A 17,777-nucleotide genomic window follows, 5' to 3' on the forward strand; every position below is an offset into this window, starting at 1 on the left:
ATAAAAAACAATAGCAAAAAATATATAAATATATAAATAAATAATTTTTTTTTTAATATTGTGAAAGTAAATAAAAATAACTCAACAAGGAAACAAAACAGAGCATAGTTTCTCAATCGTGTTCAAAAAAAACATTTATATATAAAAATAATTTAACGTTCCATAATATTTTTATAAAAATAGTAACCTTTGTTGTTTTTTAATGAATGAAAAATGAATGTGAAGCATTTAAAAAGGCTTCCACATCAAACTGCTGAAATATCTTATCATGATGATGAGGAAACGCAGCAGTAAGTAAGGCATCTGTAAAAACAGCTGTTAAACCCCAAATGTTCTTATGTGAATTAAGAAGTACCGGCATTTTTATACCAAATCGGTATATTGTATATCGTTGATTTTTTGCGTTCATCAGATGCTGTATTGGTAAAGCAAAAACTTCATTAACCTAAATACACAAGAAATAGTCAACTATATATTTTCATTTTAACTTTATATATCTATAAATTCAGACATACAAAGATTAAGATATCAGCTAAAACAAGCTCTCACAATTATGAACAACTAGGAAAGGTTGGAAATGCTATGTGTACATACGATGAAGTGTAGTAGGGTATAGTAAAACACATGTATTAAAAAGGCAAGGCAAAAAAACAATGATAAATATGGCTAAAATTTTAGAAAGCTGATGACATTTTAAACTTAATAGGTAGTTTTTTTTAGATCAATTTCGCATCGCTTTGTTTCTTAAATAAAAAAAGGTTAAACATAAAAAATAGTTTACAATAAATTATCACCGTCTCAACCAATCAGCTTTTAAGGAGCAAAGTTTACAATAAATTATCACCGTCTCAACCAATCAGTTTTTAAGGAGCAAAGTTTACAATAAATTATCACCGTCTCAACCAATCAGCTTTTAAGGAGCAAAGTTTACAATAAATTATCACCGTCTCAACCAATCAGCTTTTAAGGAGCAAAGTTTACAATAAATTATCACCGTCTCAACCAATCAGCTTTTAAGGAGCAAAGTTTACAATAAATTATCACCGTCTCAATCAATCAGCTTTTAAGGAGCAAAGTTTACAAATAAGATGACTTTTTAAAATTTGGCATTTTAGTTTATTAAGGAGTTTTAAGCTATGTCGCCACACAAAAAAAATTTGTCTTGATTTTTTTTTCACATGTTACAAACGTTTAGTAGCATATATAACCTGATACCTCTGTTTTATTGATATTCAGTGTGTTGAAATCTACCATTCCCAAATATCCAAGATATGCTCTAACATTGTACCTCAGTAACTGTGGAAAAAAGGAGATTACAAGGAATGCATATCACTGCAGCACTTATACCATTACTAAAAATTAAACAGCTGTAACTTGTGCCTATTTGGATCAGTTTTTCACATATAAAATTTGCTACAAACCAGCCATGAAAAATTTGAATCTACCTTTAAATTAAATTAATTACATTAAAACGAAAATATTATGACGGAAAAACATTAAAATTTTTCAGTCCGAAATTTGTATCTGCTGAAAGTTTTTTTAGCCGGAAATTTTGGTTTTTCTAATTTTTTAAATAAGAACTAGTCCATAAAAATTATATATATATACATATTTTTATATATACATATATATATATGGTAATCAGAAAATCAATAAAAACTGCAATTTCTAAACTTACTATTTTCGTTATTTTCACATTTGGCTGAGGCTCTATCTATAAAGTTGGATCCTGAGAACCTTTTTCTAGATCTTGATTGAACATATGTACACTTTAAATGCTTCTAGCCTTTTTTGTGTCATTTCCCGTAATTATTACTCTTGAAATTTGGTTAAAATTCGTTCAAAAGACTTACCCATGCATTTTTTTGACTTTATAAATCTTGTCCGAAATTTTTTCCCTGAAATAAAAAATTGTGTCCAAAAGTTTTTCCACTGAAACATTTTCCGCCAAAATGTTAGTTCTTAAAAATGTAATTTGTTTTTTTTTAAACTGGCAAAAAATGTTTTACAACCTCTTAACTGCAATTTTTTAGCTTGCTCTTTAACATAACAAAGATATTTGGAGTAAAATAACAACAATACCAACTTGTTCTGGGTAATCAGCAGAGAATCCCCAAACACTAACATCCCGCATATTGATGCCTAATTCTTCCTCTGTTTCTCTGAGTGCAGCATCAAGTAAGGACGAATCAACTGAGCTCACCATACCACCAGGAAAACTGGAAAATAAACAAAATAATACTTAATATCTTTTTTTTTACACAAATCTAAAATTAAGAATACCTTAAGAGGACTAATATTTACAATGTTCACAAATTATTTTCACAAATTAGAAAATAACTAGAAAATATCTTTTCTTTATTAAACCTTTTTTTGCATCAAAAAAACAACATGAAATTAAAATTTTTATTATTTGGAATTTTTAAAGACTAAATTTCATCCTCAAACAGCATTAATGCTGTTTGAGGATGTTAGTGCCATTAACTTTCAAATTAGAAATAATAAGAAATCTTGTTTCCGAAAATATAGAATAATTTTTATCCTTTTTGCATCTTTTTTTTGGAAATAAAAACATTTTTACTGCTTTATGCCTAAAAGATATCAGTACATTTGCACTTATTCTTAAAAATGACATATATTTTTTTTGTTCACTCATTAAGTATGCGATTGTATACATCCTAATCAAAGTATGTCATACATGTTAATTTTCACAAAGCGAATTGTGAATGGCGAATTTGGCAGTGAATTAGTTGCAAATTATCTTTTGGATTTGGATGGGCAATAAAAAGTGAAGGTAAGCACTCTTTGGGGTACTAAGCAGAAGCTGTTTCTACTTTATGGCAAAGCAAATCTTTAGAAGCACAATCAAAACAAACAAAACTGTTCATGCACAGACAAATCAGTCCTTGTAATTTACTAAACAGGATATCCTGATCTATAATATTTGTCATGGTGGCAACAATGGTACCTTTGACCTTTGATCTTAAAAACCAAAAACCAAAAGTTAATTAAGTAAAAAAATACACACTATAATAAACATTTGAAACCTGGCTTGTTATTATTTTAAATAATTTAAAAAAATTATTTTTAGGGTAATATTTTGCAATTGAAAGTGGATCATAAGACATTTGCAGTGATACAGGTTTTAAATGCGGTTGCAACTTGATGAGAAATTTACAGATATTAAATTTTGCAAGAATTTAAGATAAAGCTACATGTGAAAACTACAATAATGGAGGCTTAGCACAATACTAACAAATAAAAAACGGAAACTTACCATACTTGTCCTTTTTGTGTTGGTAAGTTTGATGAACAAATAGTATACAGAAGTGATATTTGATTATCTACAATGCATAGTGGCATGAGAACACTAGCAGTGGTTTCTTTAGGTTTCATTTTTATTTTAGAATTGACCACTTGAAAATCTTGTAATAATTTCATCTTGTTCTTATTCTCAAAAAACTGCTTTCTTATCAACTCTTCGGATAGATGTGGTGGAACGCAGCTGGTACAAAACCCATTATAACAAGTTGAAGATCTCTGTCTAACACATTTAACCACTTGACGCAGCATGGATTTATGTAAAGCAGCATATAAATATTTTTTCATAATAACTAATATTTTGTCAAAAAATTTGAAAATCAATATTCAGGTTTAGATGTGAATTTAGTTAGAACTATTATTACATCCAATTCACAGTTGCATTTTTAAGGAACTTTCTGACTATTTTTTTAAATTTGAGATGGGTTTAATTTATTAAACATTGTGTATTTTGTAAGATTATAACTTTGGAAAACTATCCATGCCAACAATTTTATGAAATATAAAATTATGTATCATGTATGTATAGATAGGTATAATATAATAACAAGAAAAGCAATCTACTAAAATCTAAATAATAAATCTAAAACTTCAACAATGCCTCTTGACAAAGTAAATTAAAAATTGTGGTTCGATCTGGATCGAAAAAAAAGAAATTCATTGAGAAACACGGTGGTTACACATTTTTTAAAAAAGTAAAGCGCAAGAGTTTTTTCAAAAGTATTCCAGGAGTTTTATAACCTTCTCTAAGGGGCAATCTGGATAAAAAAAATGAAATTCATTGAGAAAAAACATGAAGTCGTACACAACAATTCATTCAGTTTCCCCAGCACAGTTTCCCGTTCTCCGAAGTCTTAAAATAGTTTTTGTGAGATGTATTAACTAAAATAATCAATATATTTCGAACATAAAACGTTTATAAATATTTCTGTGCCAAGTCACCATCATATCGTGATACAATTAACTGATAAAAATCCGGAAAAGCATTTGCTAGAAAAACGTCTGTAAATATAGCAGTCATTCCCCAAATATTATGACCAGAATTTGTAATCACTGGCATTTTCCAACCGTTGCGAAACATTGTGTACCGTTGATTTTCTGGCATCAAAAGTTGTGTTAATGGAACTGTAAAGACTTCTTGAACCTATGCGTCCAGTACAAAATTACATAATAAAGACAACAGAATTCAAAACACTATACTGGAGATATTAAAGAAAACATTTTTATAATTTTTATAATTAACTTCAGCTTCTCCTTGGCAAAGTTTGCAAATTTTTGCCATCATAAATTTTATTCACCTTAACCTGAACTTAAAAAGGTTTTCCTTTCCCTTTCTCATTTAATTTTAAATAAAATTAGAAATAGAAACCTTGCCTGGGTATACATGCAGGTAAAAGTGTAACATGCAATTACAACAAAGATCTTTGCCAACATAAAGCAGGTGAACACGCCAACATAAAGCAGGTGAACACGTTTTGTTTGGGAATTTTAGTGCCAATGGAAATAAATTTAATCAAGAAGAGCAGTAGTTTACCTCCTGTTTATTTATCTTCAACTTCTTAACATTCACATTTCCCAGGTAACCTAATACAGCATTCACTTTGAACTTCCCACGCTAAAAGAGAGATAGAAAGATGCAGCCCAACACAGGTTATTAGGTTTTAGTTATACATCACTTACCCTATCTGGGACTACACCCATATTTATCCACACATCTATCATGCGGCCATCCAGTCCTAATTCTTCTTCTGTTTCTCTGATCGCTGCATCAATTGGAGTATTGTCGTTCTCATCAATTAAACCACCTGGAAAACTAAATGGAAAGTTTTAGGTAAGAAAAAAAAACAAATAATTGTGATATGTTAACAATTTTTGCAAAATATTTTGTGCAATTTAATAGACACAAATTTTGTTTTTCTCAAGAAATTTGATTGTGGAAAAGAATTTTTAATCTATCTATATGTGGAAAATATGTCCAGTCAATGTCGGGAGACACGTGTGATCTCACGTGCACGTGCAGGCACACATGCAAAATTGTTTAGACAAGCGATATATCACATGTGCAAATCGTTACTTAGTATGATTTTTCACCTTGTATTGGGGCTAGACCTGTCATAAATTCGATGTATTGATCTCCTAAGATGATGACAAATGGAAATGGAGTACAAGTCATATTGACTTATCTTCCCGATGGTGTACTTCGTTAAGTTAATAGTTCACTGCTAACTGGCTTTCTGTGTTTCGAGATGAAATCATTAGGAAGTATGTTGTGCACGTCCTATTTACGAACTGAAGGGCAGGGCATCATTAAGTTGTATATCGCAGAAGTCGCCAATGACATGCTTCGAAAATTCTTGTCACATAAGAAATTGTAGAGACTTGATAGTTCACAGTTCAAGATGAGGCAGACATCCCTCCTCACAAAACCGAGGACAGGGCTGACTTCTTGCCTGCTTTGTCTTGTGAGAGAGAGAGAACTTCCAGACTTCTAATACGATACATAATTTTTCATAATGTTTTCTTTCTTATTTTAGTTGAATTCAGGAAATTAATCGATCCACATTTTCGAATGAAATAAATCACCCCTTGAATACTGTGTGCATTCCAATGTGAAGACCTGATTTCTTTTAGGATAAGGAACTCAAGAAAATGTATGCCAGTTTTCATATTTCGCCAGAGAAAATGCAATATAAAAATACACCAAAGACTTTAATTATCTTAATCCGTTTTCTATGCTAGCATGGGTTGGATGGGGTATATAAATGACCCTCTTCCAATCTGATGTAGACTGTGTTAGATCTGAACTCAACTTCCTCTGTATTAAGTGTGTCCTTATAACCTCCTGCCAAGTCTTTCTTGGTCTGCCTCTGGGCTTTGCCCCAGGAACTATCAAGTCTCTACACTTTCTTACCCAATTATCCTCCTCCATTCTTTCCAAGTGCCCAGCCAATTCAATCTTCTTATCTAGATAACATCTTTAATTCTATGGATACTTAACCTGCTTCTTAGCTCATCTGAACTCTTTCTGTCTCTCAGACTGGCGTTACACATCCACCTAACCATTCTCATATCATTCCTTTCTAAACGGTCAAGATCTTCCTGCTTCACCGCCCATGTCTCACCACCGTACAACATAACACTTCTTACACAGGCCTCATACAACCTACCTTTTACTTCAATTGACAAGACTCTGCTAGTCAACAAAGGAAGTAACTCTCTGAACTTTTTCCAAGCAAAACCTATCCTGCAAGTAACACTTCTTCCAACACCCCCTTTACTGCCCAACATATCACCTGACACTCCTGCAGCCTTGCTAATCTTCAATTTCCTAATAGCCTCCACTACCCATTCTGTCTTGCTCTGCATAGCTTGCCCTTCTACAACATCATCATCAGACAAATTATCCTCATCCCAATCAAACTCAGTGTTAAGCAACCTCTGATAATAATTCTTCCAAGCTACCCTTTTCTCCTCCTCCATGCTAGCGAAAACACCTTCATCATTACGTATACACTTCTCACCTACAACATCTTGATTAGTCTTCTTCATTTGCTTTGCTATCTTGAATACCTCATAGCGCTGGTCTTCCCTTCTTAACACATCTCCAATTCTGTTTCTCTCTGCTTCTGATTTTGCCTTATACACTGCTGTACGAGCATGACGCTTAGCTTCTAAGTAAATATTTTTACTACCACCTGACTTCCACTCTTTCCAAAGTTTCCTCTTTTCCTTTATACACTGGTCAACCTCATTATTCCACCACCAGATCTGTCTATGTCTAGCTGGTCCTTTCGTCCACCCCCAGGTATCATTGGAAGCTTCTAGAAGACAATTCTTCAAAGTCAACTAAATGGAATGGAAAACTAAATGGAAAGTTTTAGGTAAGAAAAAAAAACAAATAATTGTGATATGTTAACAATTTTTGCAAAATATTTTGTGCAATTTAATAGACACAAATTTTGTTTTTCTCAAGAAATTTGATTGTGGAAAAGAATTTTTAATCTATCTATATGTGGAAAATATGTCCAGTCAATGTCGGGAGACACGTGTGATCTCACGTGCACGTGCAGGCACACATGCAAAATTGTTTAGACAAGCGATATATCACATGTGCAAATCGTTACTTAGTATGATTTTTCACCTTGTATTGGGGCTAGACCTGTCATAAATTCGATGTATTGATCTCCTAAGATGATGACAAATGGAAATGGAGTACAAGTCATATTGACTTATCTTCCCGATGGTGTACTTCGTTAAGTTAATAGTTCACTGCTAACTGGCTTTCTGTGTTTCGAGATGAAATCATTAGGAAGTATGTTGTGCACGTCCTATTTACGAACTGAAGGGCAGGGCATCATTAAGTTGTATATCGCAGAAGTCGCCAATGACATGCTTCGAAAATGCTTGTCACATAAGAAATTGTAGAGACTTGATAGTTCACAGTTCAAGATGAGGCAGACATCCCTCCTCACAAAACCGAGGACAGGGCTGACTTCTTGCCTGCGTTGTCTTGTGAGAGAGAGAGAACTTCCAGACTTCTAATACGATACATAATTTTTCATAATGTTTTCTTTCTTATTTTAGTTGAATTCAGGAAATTATTCGATCCACATTTTCGAATGAAATAAATCACCCCTTGAATACTGTGTGCATTCCAATGTGAAGACCTGATTTCTTTTAGGATAAGGAACTCAAGAAAATGTATGCCAGTTTTCATATTTCGCCAGAGAAAATGCAATATAAAAATACACCAAAGACTTTAATTATCTTAATCCGTTTTCTATGCTAGCATGGGTTGGATGGGGTATATTAATGACCCTCTTCCAATCTGATGTAGACTGTGTTAGATCTGAACTCAACTTCCTCTGTATTAAGTGTGTCCTTATAACCTCCTGCCAAGTCTTTCTTGGTCTGCCTCTGGGCTTTGCCCCAGGAACTATCAAGTCTCTACACTTTCTTACCCAATTATCCTCCTCCATTCTTTCCAAGTGCCCAGCCAATTCAATCTTCTTATCTAGATAACATCTTTAATTCTATGGATACTTAACCTGCTTCTTAGCTCATCTGAACTCTTTCTGTCTCTCAGACTGGCGTTACACATCCACCTAACCATTCTCATATCATTCCTTTCTAAACGGTCAAGATCTTCCTGCTTCACCGCCCATGTCTCACCACCGTACAACATAACACTTCTTACACAGGCCTCATACAACCTACCTTTTACTTCAATTGACAAGACTCTGCTAGTCAACAAAGGAAGTAACTCTCTGAACTTTTTCCAAGCAAAACCTATCCTGCAAGTAACACTTCTTCCAACACCCCCTTTACTGCCCAACATATCACCTGACACTCCTGCAGCCTTGCTAATCTTCAATTTCCTAATAGCCTCCACTACCCATTCTGTCTTGCTCTGCATAGCTTGCCCTTCTACAACATCATCATCAGACAAATTATCCTCATCCCAATCAAACTCAGTGTTAAGCAACCTCTGATAATAATTCTTCCAAGCTACCCTTTTCTCCTCCTCCATGCTAGCGAAAACACCTTCATCATTACGTATACACTTCTCACCTACAACATCTTGATTAGTCTTCTTCATTTGCTTTGCTATCTTGAATACCTCATAGCGCTGGTCTTCCCTTCTTAACACATCTCCAATTCTGTTTCTCTCTGCTTCTGATTTTGCCTTATACACTGCTGTACGAGCATGACGCTTAGCTTCTAAGTAAATATTTTTACTACCACCTGACTTCCACTCTTTCCAAAGTTTCCTCTTTTCCTTTATACACTGGTCAACCTCATTATTCCACCACCAGATCTGTCTATGTCTAGCTGGTCCTTTCGTCCACCCCCAGGTATCATTGGAAGCTTCTAGAAGACAATTCTTCAAAGTAGTCTAAGCACTTTCAACATTGTCAATATCACATTGACCATTGTGGGCTAATTGCTAAACTTTTGCACTAAATTGTCTTGCTACAATCTCTTCCTTCAGCTTCCAGACTTTATGACAAGGCCTGTACTTTCCCTTGGCTTCTTTCACACTCTTTAAGATAATATCACAAACCAGCAACCTATGCTGGGAAACACACTTTTCCGCCGATATAACTTTCACGTCCTTCACCACTTTCTTGTTTGACTTTCTAACCAGGAAGTAATCTATCTGTGTCTTACAACCACCTGACTCATATGTTATCAGCCTACTCTGTCTCTTACTAAATCATGTGTTGCAAACCACAATGTCTGTTGCCATTCCAAACTCAAGCAATATCTCCCCTTCCTTATTTCTGCTGCCAAATCCATAGCCTCCATGCACACCTCTATAACCTTCAGATGACTTCCCAACATAACAATTAAAGTTGCCGCCCACCATGACAAGTTCAGTGTCTCCAAACTTTGATGTGAATATCACAAAGAATAATATGAGATCCATTAAAAAGTTTATTTCCAAAAAAATGGTAGTAGAAACTAGGTATGTATTACACCATTACTATCAAGAGATTAACACCTTCAATCTATAATAAAATCATGTATTTCTTCACACATACAAATTGACAACATAACCCTATTGTAAATCATTTCTTATTTTGTTGTTTTTGTTGCACTGACTAAGTTCAACTGAAAATTTATACACAGAAGTTACTTTGGTCATGTCGGGCCACTATTACTAATCTAAAGTAGATTGAGATATCTTTGAATACGAAAAAAGATGAACCCCCTGTTCTATTTAATACATAGACGAAGCAGTAGTTCATAATACCAATACATCGACTATTTTAAACGGGGGTATATATTTATTTGAAAATAAATGGTTTATCACATTACTTTCATATATCGTATAGGTTTTTAAGCGGAGACTCAAAACACGAGCCTGAAGTCCAGGATGATATATTCCTCAAACTTCTCTCTTCAGAACATAAGCAAACTTGTTGAGTATCATGCACATGATAAATAACTTATCATCAATAAAACTTCACTCTCACTGTATACAACAGTAAAAAATCGCTTATCATAGCGAATGGAAGCACATGCACTAAATTATACCCGATATAGACTGTATGTCCATATTGCCCTTGACCACATAAAATATATTTTTTGCTCAAAATAGCCGGGATAATATAAGGGTCAGGTACACTATCACAATCATTGAGCAAGAAGAATGTTCATTAATATAAAAGTGTACCGTATTTCCCAGTCGCAGGTTTTAAGTTGATTTTTACAACTTCCACCGTTGGTGCGGGTTATAATGTGGTGCGGGTTATGTGATTTATGAGTTTTATATTTTCAGTCATTTATTGTGAAATTTAAAATTTATACATTACCTGAAGAAAATAGTACCAACGAGATGAAATGCGTACATTATATAACTGCATGCGTGATCCTATAACTACGTAATCTTACTTCAACTACGTGATTTAATTTTTTTCACACAGTGAAATTGCTTTAACTTTCTATTGCTAATATTACGAGCTCTCTATATATTTCTTATTTTTATCATGAATTAAATTTTGTGAAATGTTACAACTTGATGTTTAATTTTAAGTTTGTGAATTTGGCCAAAATCTTAAAAACTCAAAAATTTGATCCACCTGTAGATAGGTATGCATTAACGATGTATATGTTAGAATAAAACATCTACCTGACTTGACCAGCGTGGGTAGACAACCAGGGTGTTCGTTGTGTGTATAAAAGTGACAACTGCCCATTGGTAATACATAAAGGTACTAACACACCAGCATCTTTAGCATTAGGTTGGAGTTTAAGTCCATGCTTTACTTTGCTAAGACGTTTTAACAGCTTCTGTTTATTATCTGGATCTAAAATACGATCTCTAACAATATCTTCAGTTATTCGTCTTGAATTTCCAGCATAAGTCCTGGTAATAATTTTATAAAGGAAACATCTTCTGAGCATTCTAAAAGTAAAAATTTGCTTTATAAAAAACAAATAAAGTTCTCATCGAAAAGACTAGTGCATATAACACCAACCCTTTTTTGGCAAATAGCAGCCAAATGGGTTGCAAGAGGTTGATTTTCACATAGAAAAAATATTTTTTTGTGAAAGAACCAAACAGCAAAAAGAGTTTATCATTATAAATCGCTATATTTTCAGCTTTAAAAAAAATTGGTAATTTTTGCTTTACGAAATATATTAGATTTTTAATGTTAAATGTTCTAGAGGAAAAAAAAATCAGAGAAGAGATTATAATACTAATTATTGAGAACCACATTGTTATTTCTGCAGCCAATAGAAGTTTACTGAAAGTAACAATCACACTCACACGTAGTACACATAAAGGATGTAAGGGATGAGTACAATTTCTCTGCAATAATACAAAATTTTGTCATTCCTGTCATCATTATTTAAGAGTAACCTCAGGAACAAAACATTTTTGGTTTTACTTTTTACTCTTATAGCATTTTAGTTCTCAATATTCTACACAAATGGTCTTCGCCTTTACGTGCTTAGTATAACAGTGTAGCAGAATCATTGACCCAGTGAAAGATCATGACAGACCTCTTAATTCTTCATCAGTTACCATTTTGTTTCACGATGTTACATAAACGAAAAATTTTAAAGTTTAAAGGGATTAAAGGGAAATGTTAGAACGTAGATCTGTTGATATGTGTTGTGTTCAGGAAGTCAGGTTGCAGAGAAGTGGGTAGAAAAAGTAATAGATGTTATGTGTGTTAATAGCCGTATTATAGTGATAAAGTTTTTGATAGGTAATAGGATTGTCACTTTTCTGTCGGTTTATGCTCCACAGTGTGGACTCAGTGAGGAAGATAAAGATAAGTTTTATGATGAGTTAATAGCAGTCACATCAAAGTTTGGAGACACTGAACTTGTCATGGTAGGCGGCGACTTTAATGGTCATGTTGGGAAGTCATCTGAAGGTTATAGAGGTGTGCATGGAAGCTATGGATTTGGGAGCAGAAATAAGGAAGGGGAGAGATTGCCTGAGTTTGGAATGGCAATGGACATGGTGGTTTGCAACACATCATTCAGCAAGAGACAGAGTAGGCTGATAACATATGAGTCAGGTGGTTGTAAGACACAGATAGATTACTTCCTGGTTAGAAAGTCAGACAAGAAGGTGGTGAAGGACGTGAAAGTTATATCGGGGGAAGAGTGTGTTTCCTAGCATAGGTTGCTGGTTTGTGATATTATCTTGAAGAGTGTTAAAGAAGCCAAGGGAAAGTACAGGCCCCATAGAAAAGTCTGGAAGCTGAATGAAGAGATTGTAGCAAGACAATTTAGTGCAAAAGTTCAGCAGTTAGCCCACAATGGTCAATGTGATAGTGACAATGTTGAAAGCACTTGGACTACTTTGAAGAATTGTCTTCTAGAAGCTTCTGATGATATCTGTGGGTGGACGAAAGGATCAGCTGGACATAGACAGACCTGGTGGTGGAATAATGAGGTTGACCAGTGTATAAAGGAAAAGAGGAAACTTTGGAAAGAGTATAAGTCAGGTGGTAGTAAAAATATTTACTTAAAAGCTAAGCGTCATGCTCTTACAGCAGTGTATAAGGCTAAATCAGAAGCAGAGAGAAACAGAATTGGAGATGTGTTAAGAAAGGAAGACCAGCGCTATGAGGTATTCAAGATAGCAAAGCAAATGAAGAAGACTAATCAAATGTTGTAGGTGAGAAGTGTATATGTAATGATGAAGGTGTTTTGGCTAGCACAGAGGAGGAGAAAATGATAGCTTGGAAGAATTATTATCAGAGGTTGCTTAACACTGAGTTTGATTGGGATGAGGATAATTTGTCTGATGATGATGTTGTAGAAGGGCCAGCTATGCAGAGCAAGACAGAATGGGTAGTGGAGGCTATTAGGAAATTGAAGATTGGCAAGGCTGCAGGAGTGTCAGGTATTGTTGAGATGGTAAAAGCTTTTGGATATATTAGAGTTGAGCTTATTACAAGTCTTGCTAATCAGATTGTAAAGGATGGTGCTATTCCGAGTGAGTGACAATCAAGTGTAATAGTGAATTGTTTCAAGGGCAAGGGTGATGCATTAAAAAGAGGTAACTACAGAGGTTTGAAGTTGGTTGATCAAGTAATGAAAGTTATTGAAAGAGTGATTGATAAGTTACCCAGAGAAAGAATTGATATAGATAAGATGCAATTTGGTTTTGTTCCAGGGCGTGGCACTACAGATGCAATATTTTCACTCAGACAGCTTCAGGAAAAGTATTTAGGAAAGAGAAAGAATCTCTATTTTGCCTTTGTAGATTTGAGAAAGCTAAGGGCGAAGGGTGAACACAGCAAAGTCTAAAGTCATGATAGTAGCATTGCAGCCAAGTGTGACCTTGTAGTTGGAAAGTGGCCTTGTGGAGTTTGCAGGAAAGGGGTTGGTAGTAAGTCAATTTTTTGTCAGACTTGCAAGCATTGGGTACATAAGAAGTGCAGTAGTATTAGTGGAAGGTTAAGAGCTGACATTCAGTTTGTATGCAAGCGTTGCAAAGGTGAAATTATAGAGAATGAAGTATTTCAAGCTTTAATGATGTACAACAGTGGCTCGTTAGAAATAGTTGAGAACTTCAGTTACTTAGGTGATATGTTGGGCAGTGAAGGGGGTGTTGGAAGAAGTGTTACTTGCAGGATAGGTTTTGCTTGGAAAAAGTTCAGAGTTACTTCCTGTGTTGACTAGTAGAGTCCTGTCAATTGAGGTAAAAGGTAGGTTGTATGAGGCCTGTGTAAGAAGTGTTATGTTGTACGGCAGTAAGACATGGGAGTGAAGCAGGAAGATCTTGACCGTTTAGAAAGGAATGATATGAGAATGGTTAGGTGGATGTGTAACGCCAGTCTGAGAGACAGAAAGAGTTCAGATGAGCTAAGAAGCAGGCTAAGTCTCTGTAGAATTAAAGATGTTATTCAGATAAGAAGATTGAATTGGCTGGGGCACTTGGAAAGAATGGAGAAGGATAATTGGGTAAGGAAGTTCCTCTTGACGGCGATTCAACATGGGCGAGTGAATGTTACCATAGCCCCGGGTTAACCCAAGCCATGTGAGGGAAATTGGGGAGATGGCACACTATGTGGGCCGTTGGATGTTGCCGGGAGTTGTCTAGTAGAGCGCGGGTCCTAATTGGGTCTGCGTAGCTCAAAATGAGCATTAAATACTCTAGGACTCTCCATCTAAGCCATGGCCCCTCCTGGAAATAATAGACAGGGTATATCCCTCGATATTTGTGAGGCTAGCCATGTAAAATATGCACATCTCTAGTGTAGAGACTTGATAGTAGACCGAGAAAGACTTGGCAGGAGGTTATAAGGACAGACTTGATACAGAGGAAGTTGAGTTTAGATCTAACACAGTCTAGATTAGATTGGAAGAGGGTCATTAATATACCCCGTCCAACCCATGCTAGCATGGAAAACGAACGCTAAGCCGAGAATGATGATGATGATGATGATGATGATGATGAAATAAATATAGGGTCTATACAAGCATACCCAAAAAACTCTTTTGCAAACCAAGTTGCAGATTCCGAGTTATTGAGTCATTGACAAAAAGTTTATGTTGTTGTTTTGTTTATTATCCAAGCCACACTGGAACAATATAACCATTATCAAAACTGATTGGTGGCTTAAAAAACCCGACGCTTGTTAAAAAATGTCTATTAACCTCGAGTGTCAAATTCAAAGCAGTAATAACAAAAATAGACATTAATGTTATTTGCCGTTGAATAACATTATTACATGTACCGGTAACCATTTTAATGATAATTATTTTGATTTTTCCCGTGAAAGTATGAAAGTTAAACAATAATACATACTGGCAATTTTAACAGTGTAATGGTATTACTAATAATATAGGTTGTTAAATTGTCCAAAACCATCACAAATATTTAGGTATGTTCAGACATTATCTTTATAATAATACAAATCATCAGGCCTATCAATAAGGCACCTATGCGGTAAATCCCACGTCCAAAGCTTTGATAATGTTGTGGCAATGTAGCTTAGTGGTTATAACTCTCACTTTCTTAGTGGGACCACTGCTCGATTCCCCTAGATTGTGATCAATATGAGCGAGTGAATGGTATCCATAGCTTTGGGATAATCCAAGCCATGTGTGAAAAATTGGGGAGATGGCACCGTGTGTGCGCTGTTGTATGTTGCAGGGAGTTGTCTGGAAGAGCACGGACCCTAATTGGGTCTGCGTAGATGAAAAGGAGCATTAAATACTCTAGGACTCCCCATATAAGTTATGCTGTCCTCCCCGGATTTTGAACGCTGCCTGAAAAATGTCAGCATCTTGTCCCGTTTATAAACAGGGCAGAAAATATATAATTGGGGCAACAGCTTTTGTACGACACTTTATATTATTTGGCACTAATGTACAGTACCACTTGAATGTAACTTTACATGTACGCGATAGTTATCACCTTCGCATGAGCTTTCGGTAGCGTCAGACCTTAATTAATTTAATTAGCTCGTGTGAACTGTGTGTGTCCCATCGTTGTACTTAATTGCTATAGTCGTCAAGAGATCAACGGAAGAAAGTAAAATTTAACAAAGATTTAAGTTTCGTTAGATTGCATTTTAAAAGTTTAAACGAAAAACGGCGATAGAAAAGCTTCGTTAGATCATGTTTTAAAAATTTAAGAACGAAAAAGGACGATAGAAAAGCTTCGTTAGATCGCATTATAAAGTTTAAGAACAAAAAACAGTGATAGATATGCTTTGTTAGATTGTCTTTTAAAAATTTAAGAACAAAAAAAGGCGATAGAAAAGCTTTATTAGATCGCATTTTAAAAGTTTAGGAACGAAAAACGGAGATAGAAATGCTTTTTATATCGTGTTTTAAAAATGTAAGAATGAAAAGCGGCGATAGAAATGCTTTTAACGTGTTATGTTCATTCATTTTTGTAAAATAATATTTGAATAGCCTTCGTGATCTTTAACACTTTTAAACTATAACATGCATGTTACATGTTACAACAAAAGGATTCATCAAATCTTATTGTTCTGACTCGCGCACGACGATAAGAATAAGCATATTAAGTTAGATAAGCAATTAAGTTCGTGTATAAACAAAAGATATGTGAACGTGCTTTATGTAGACATGAGATCGTTATATGAGGTCGTAAAACTCGCATACATGTAAAGTTACATTTAAGCGGTACTGTACGACAGTTAAAAATATTATTTGGCACTTATAGAACTAACATAATGGGGGCAGGCTGGTGGCAAAGTTGTTATTGTTCTCGAAACAAAATTTCATGAAAGCTAAATTTTTGGATTCGCAAGTTTAATAACTTTTTACCAAACTTAATTCCTGAAAACAAATAATTTAGGTTATCCACAGAATTTAATTCCCACGAAAAATAAAAATGATATCGCCCATCCGCAAAAACTTTGAAGTATATTATGGTCAAATGTACTCACAAGAGGAGTTTATACTAAGAATTACGTCGATACTTTTTTTCGCAATGCCTAGTTTTCAATGGTGTTTTATCCTGCAGAGAAAAATTATGTTGAGACTTTTTCTTTCGCCATGCCTAGTCAATGTTTCAAATACCAATCACAGGATTAGCGCTCATAATTTGGTCACCACAACATAATCAGGGCAAAAAAAACATATTCGGGCCATGTGTACATAAACCGTCCGTCCTGTTTACAAACAGGCTGTTTTCGCGATCTAGGCAAAACAATTCCCCTCCTGCCTGGAAATAATAACAGGGTACCCCTCAATATTATAATATTTGCAGCATATTTAAAAGTTTCCCCAGACTGTTTGATGTTTCAATGAGATAGGTGGGTCAGCCACTAGCTGGCCACTTTAAATATTTATTATTATTATTATTATTATTATTATTATTATTATTATTATTATTATTATTATTATTATTATTATTATTATTGTCAATTTCTTAGCATACAAGTGAGGTATAAAAATAAAAAAATCGATAGCCAACAGTGAGATCTCTGCAAACCAAACTACTTTAGCTCACTCTCAGGCTCTTATGTGATTACTTTTAAGTTTAAGTATTAGTTAAGTACTGCTTGACTAAAACTGTGAACTCGTGTATGGTATATATTAGTACCAAACAATGACTTGATGCAAAATCATAGACGTTGGAAAAAAAAGCAAAGGTAAGACACCTTTGCCCTCTTGCAACCCAAATTCGGAACCCAAAGTCGGAAGGTATACGGAACGTAACGGGACATATTTTACTAGATAGATGTGCATATTTTACATGGCTAGCCTCACAAATATCGAGGGATATACCCTGTCTATTATTTCCAGGAGGGGCCATGGCGTAGATGGAGAGTCCTAGAGTATTTAATGCTCATTTTGAGCTACGCAGACCCAATTAGAGCCCGCGCTCTACTAGACAACTCCCGGCAACATCCAACGGCCCACACAGTGTGCCATCTTCCCAATTTCCCTCACATGGCTTGGGTTAACCCGGGGCTATGGTAACATTCACTCGCCCATGT

The 17,777-nt window shown here is 34.8% G+C and overlaps 3 protein-coding genes across 4 annotated transcripts in view; 1 reads left to right on the plus strand and 2 right to left on the minus strand.

Annotated features, from left to right (window-relative positions):
* The window catches only part of LOC130642086 (uncharacterized), a 31,123-nt gene that overhangs the window by 1,527 nt on the left and 11,819 nt on the right, over positions 1–17,777 (plus strand). The window lies entirely within an intron of this gene.
* On the minus strand, positions 56–3,684 carry LOC130642093 (mitochondrial coenzyme A diphosphatase NUDT8-like). Of its 2 annotated transcripts, XR_008982539.1 has the most exons (5): positions 3,278–3,684; positions 2,083–2,219; positions 1,854–1,898; positions 1,216–1,296; positions 307–445 (listed from the first exon to the last, which is right to left on the minus strand). XR_008982539.1 is itself a non-coding variant. In XM_057449169.1 (4 exons), exons 1-4 carry the CDS (start codon positions 3,607–3,609, stop codon positions 200–202), a joined length of 792 nt encoding a protein of 263 aa, XP_057305152.1. In that variant the 5' UTR covers positions 3,610–3,681; the 3' UTR covers positions 56–199. The 2 variants fall into 2 exon arrangements, 1 of the variants encoding a protein (XP_057305152.1); XM_057449169.1 differs by lacking the exon at positions 1,854–1,898 and having other exon boundaries at positions 56–445; positions 2,087–2,219; positions 3,278–3,681.
* Positions 4,200–16,585, minus strand: LOC130642095 (mitochondrial coenzyme A diphosphatase NUDT8-like). Its single transcript, XM_057449171.1, has 5 exons — positions 15,107–16,585; positions 10,958–11,233; positions 5,002–5,134; positions 4,856–4,936; positions 4,200–4,465 (listed from the first exon to the last, which is right to left on the minus strand). Exons 2-5 carry the CDS (start codon positions 11,230–11,232, stop codon positions 4,238–4,240), a joined length of 717 nt encoding a protein of 238 aa, XP_057305154.1. The 5' UTR covers position 11,233; positions 15,107–16,585; the 3' UTR covers positions 4,200–4,237.

The sequence above is a fragment of the Hydractinia symbiolongicarpus genome, chromosome 4 (genome assembly GCF_029227915.1).
Source record: "Hydractinia symbiolongicarpus strain clone_291-10 chromosome 4, HSymV2.1, whole genome shotgun sequence".
NCBI classification, from domain to species: domain Eukaryota; kingdom Metazoa; phylum Cnidaria; class Hydrozoa; order Anthoathecata; family Hydractiniidae; genus Hydractinia; species Hydractinia symbiolongicarpus.

Coding starts and splice junctions, on each gene's coding strand:
- LOC130642093 (XM_057449169.1), bottom strand. CDS start 3,609: ATGAAAAAATATTTATATGCTGCTTTACATAAATCCATGCTGCGTCAA. Junction 2,220..3,277: donor ACACAAAAAGGACAAGTATG/GTAAGTTTCCGT, acceptor TTTATTTTCCAG/TTTTCCTGGTGGTATGGTGA. Junction 446..1,215: donor TGAATATCAATAAAACAGAG/GTATCAGGTTAT, acceptor TTGTGTATTTAG/GTTAATGAAGTTTTTGCTTT.
- LOC130642095 (XM_057449171.1), bottom strand. CDS start 11,232: ATGCTCAGAAGATGTTTCCTTTATAAAATTATTACCAGGACTTATGCT. Junction 5,135..10,957: donor ACCCACGCTGGTCAAGTCAG/GTAGATGTTTTA, acceptor CTTTCCATTTAG/TTTTCCAGGTGGTTTAATTG. Junction 4,466..4,855: donor TGAAGATAAATAAACAGGAG/GTAAACTACTGC, acceptor CTGGACGCATAG/GTTCAAGAAGTCTTTACAGT.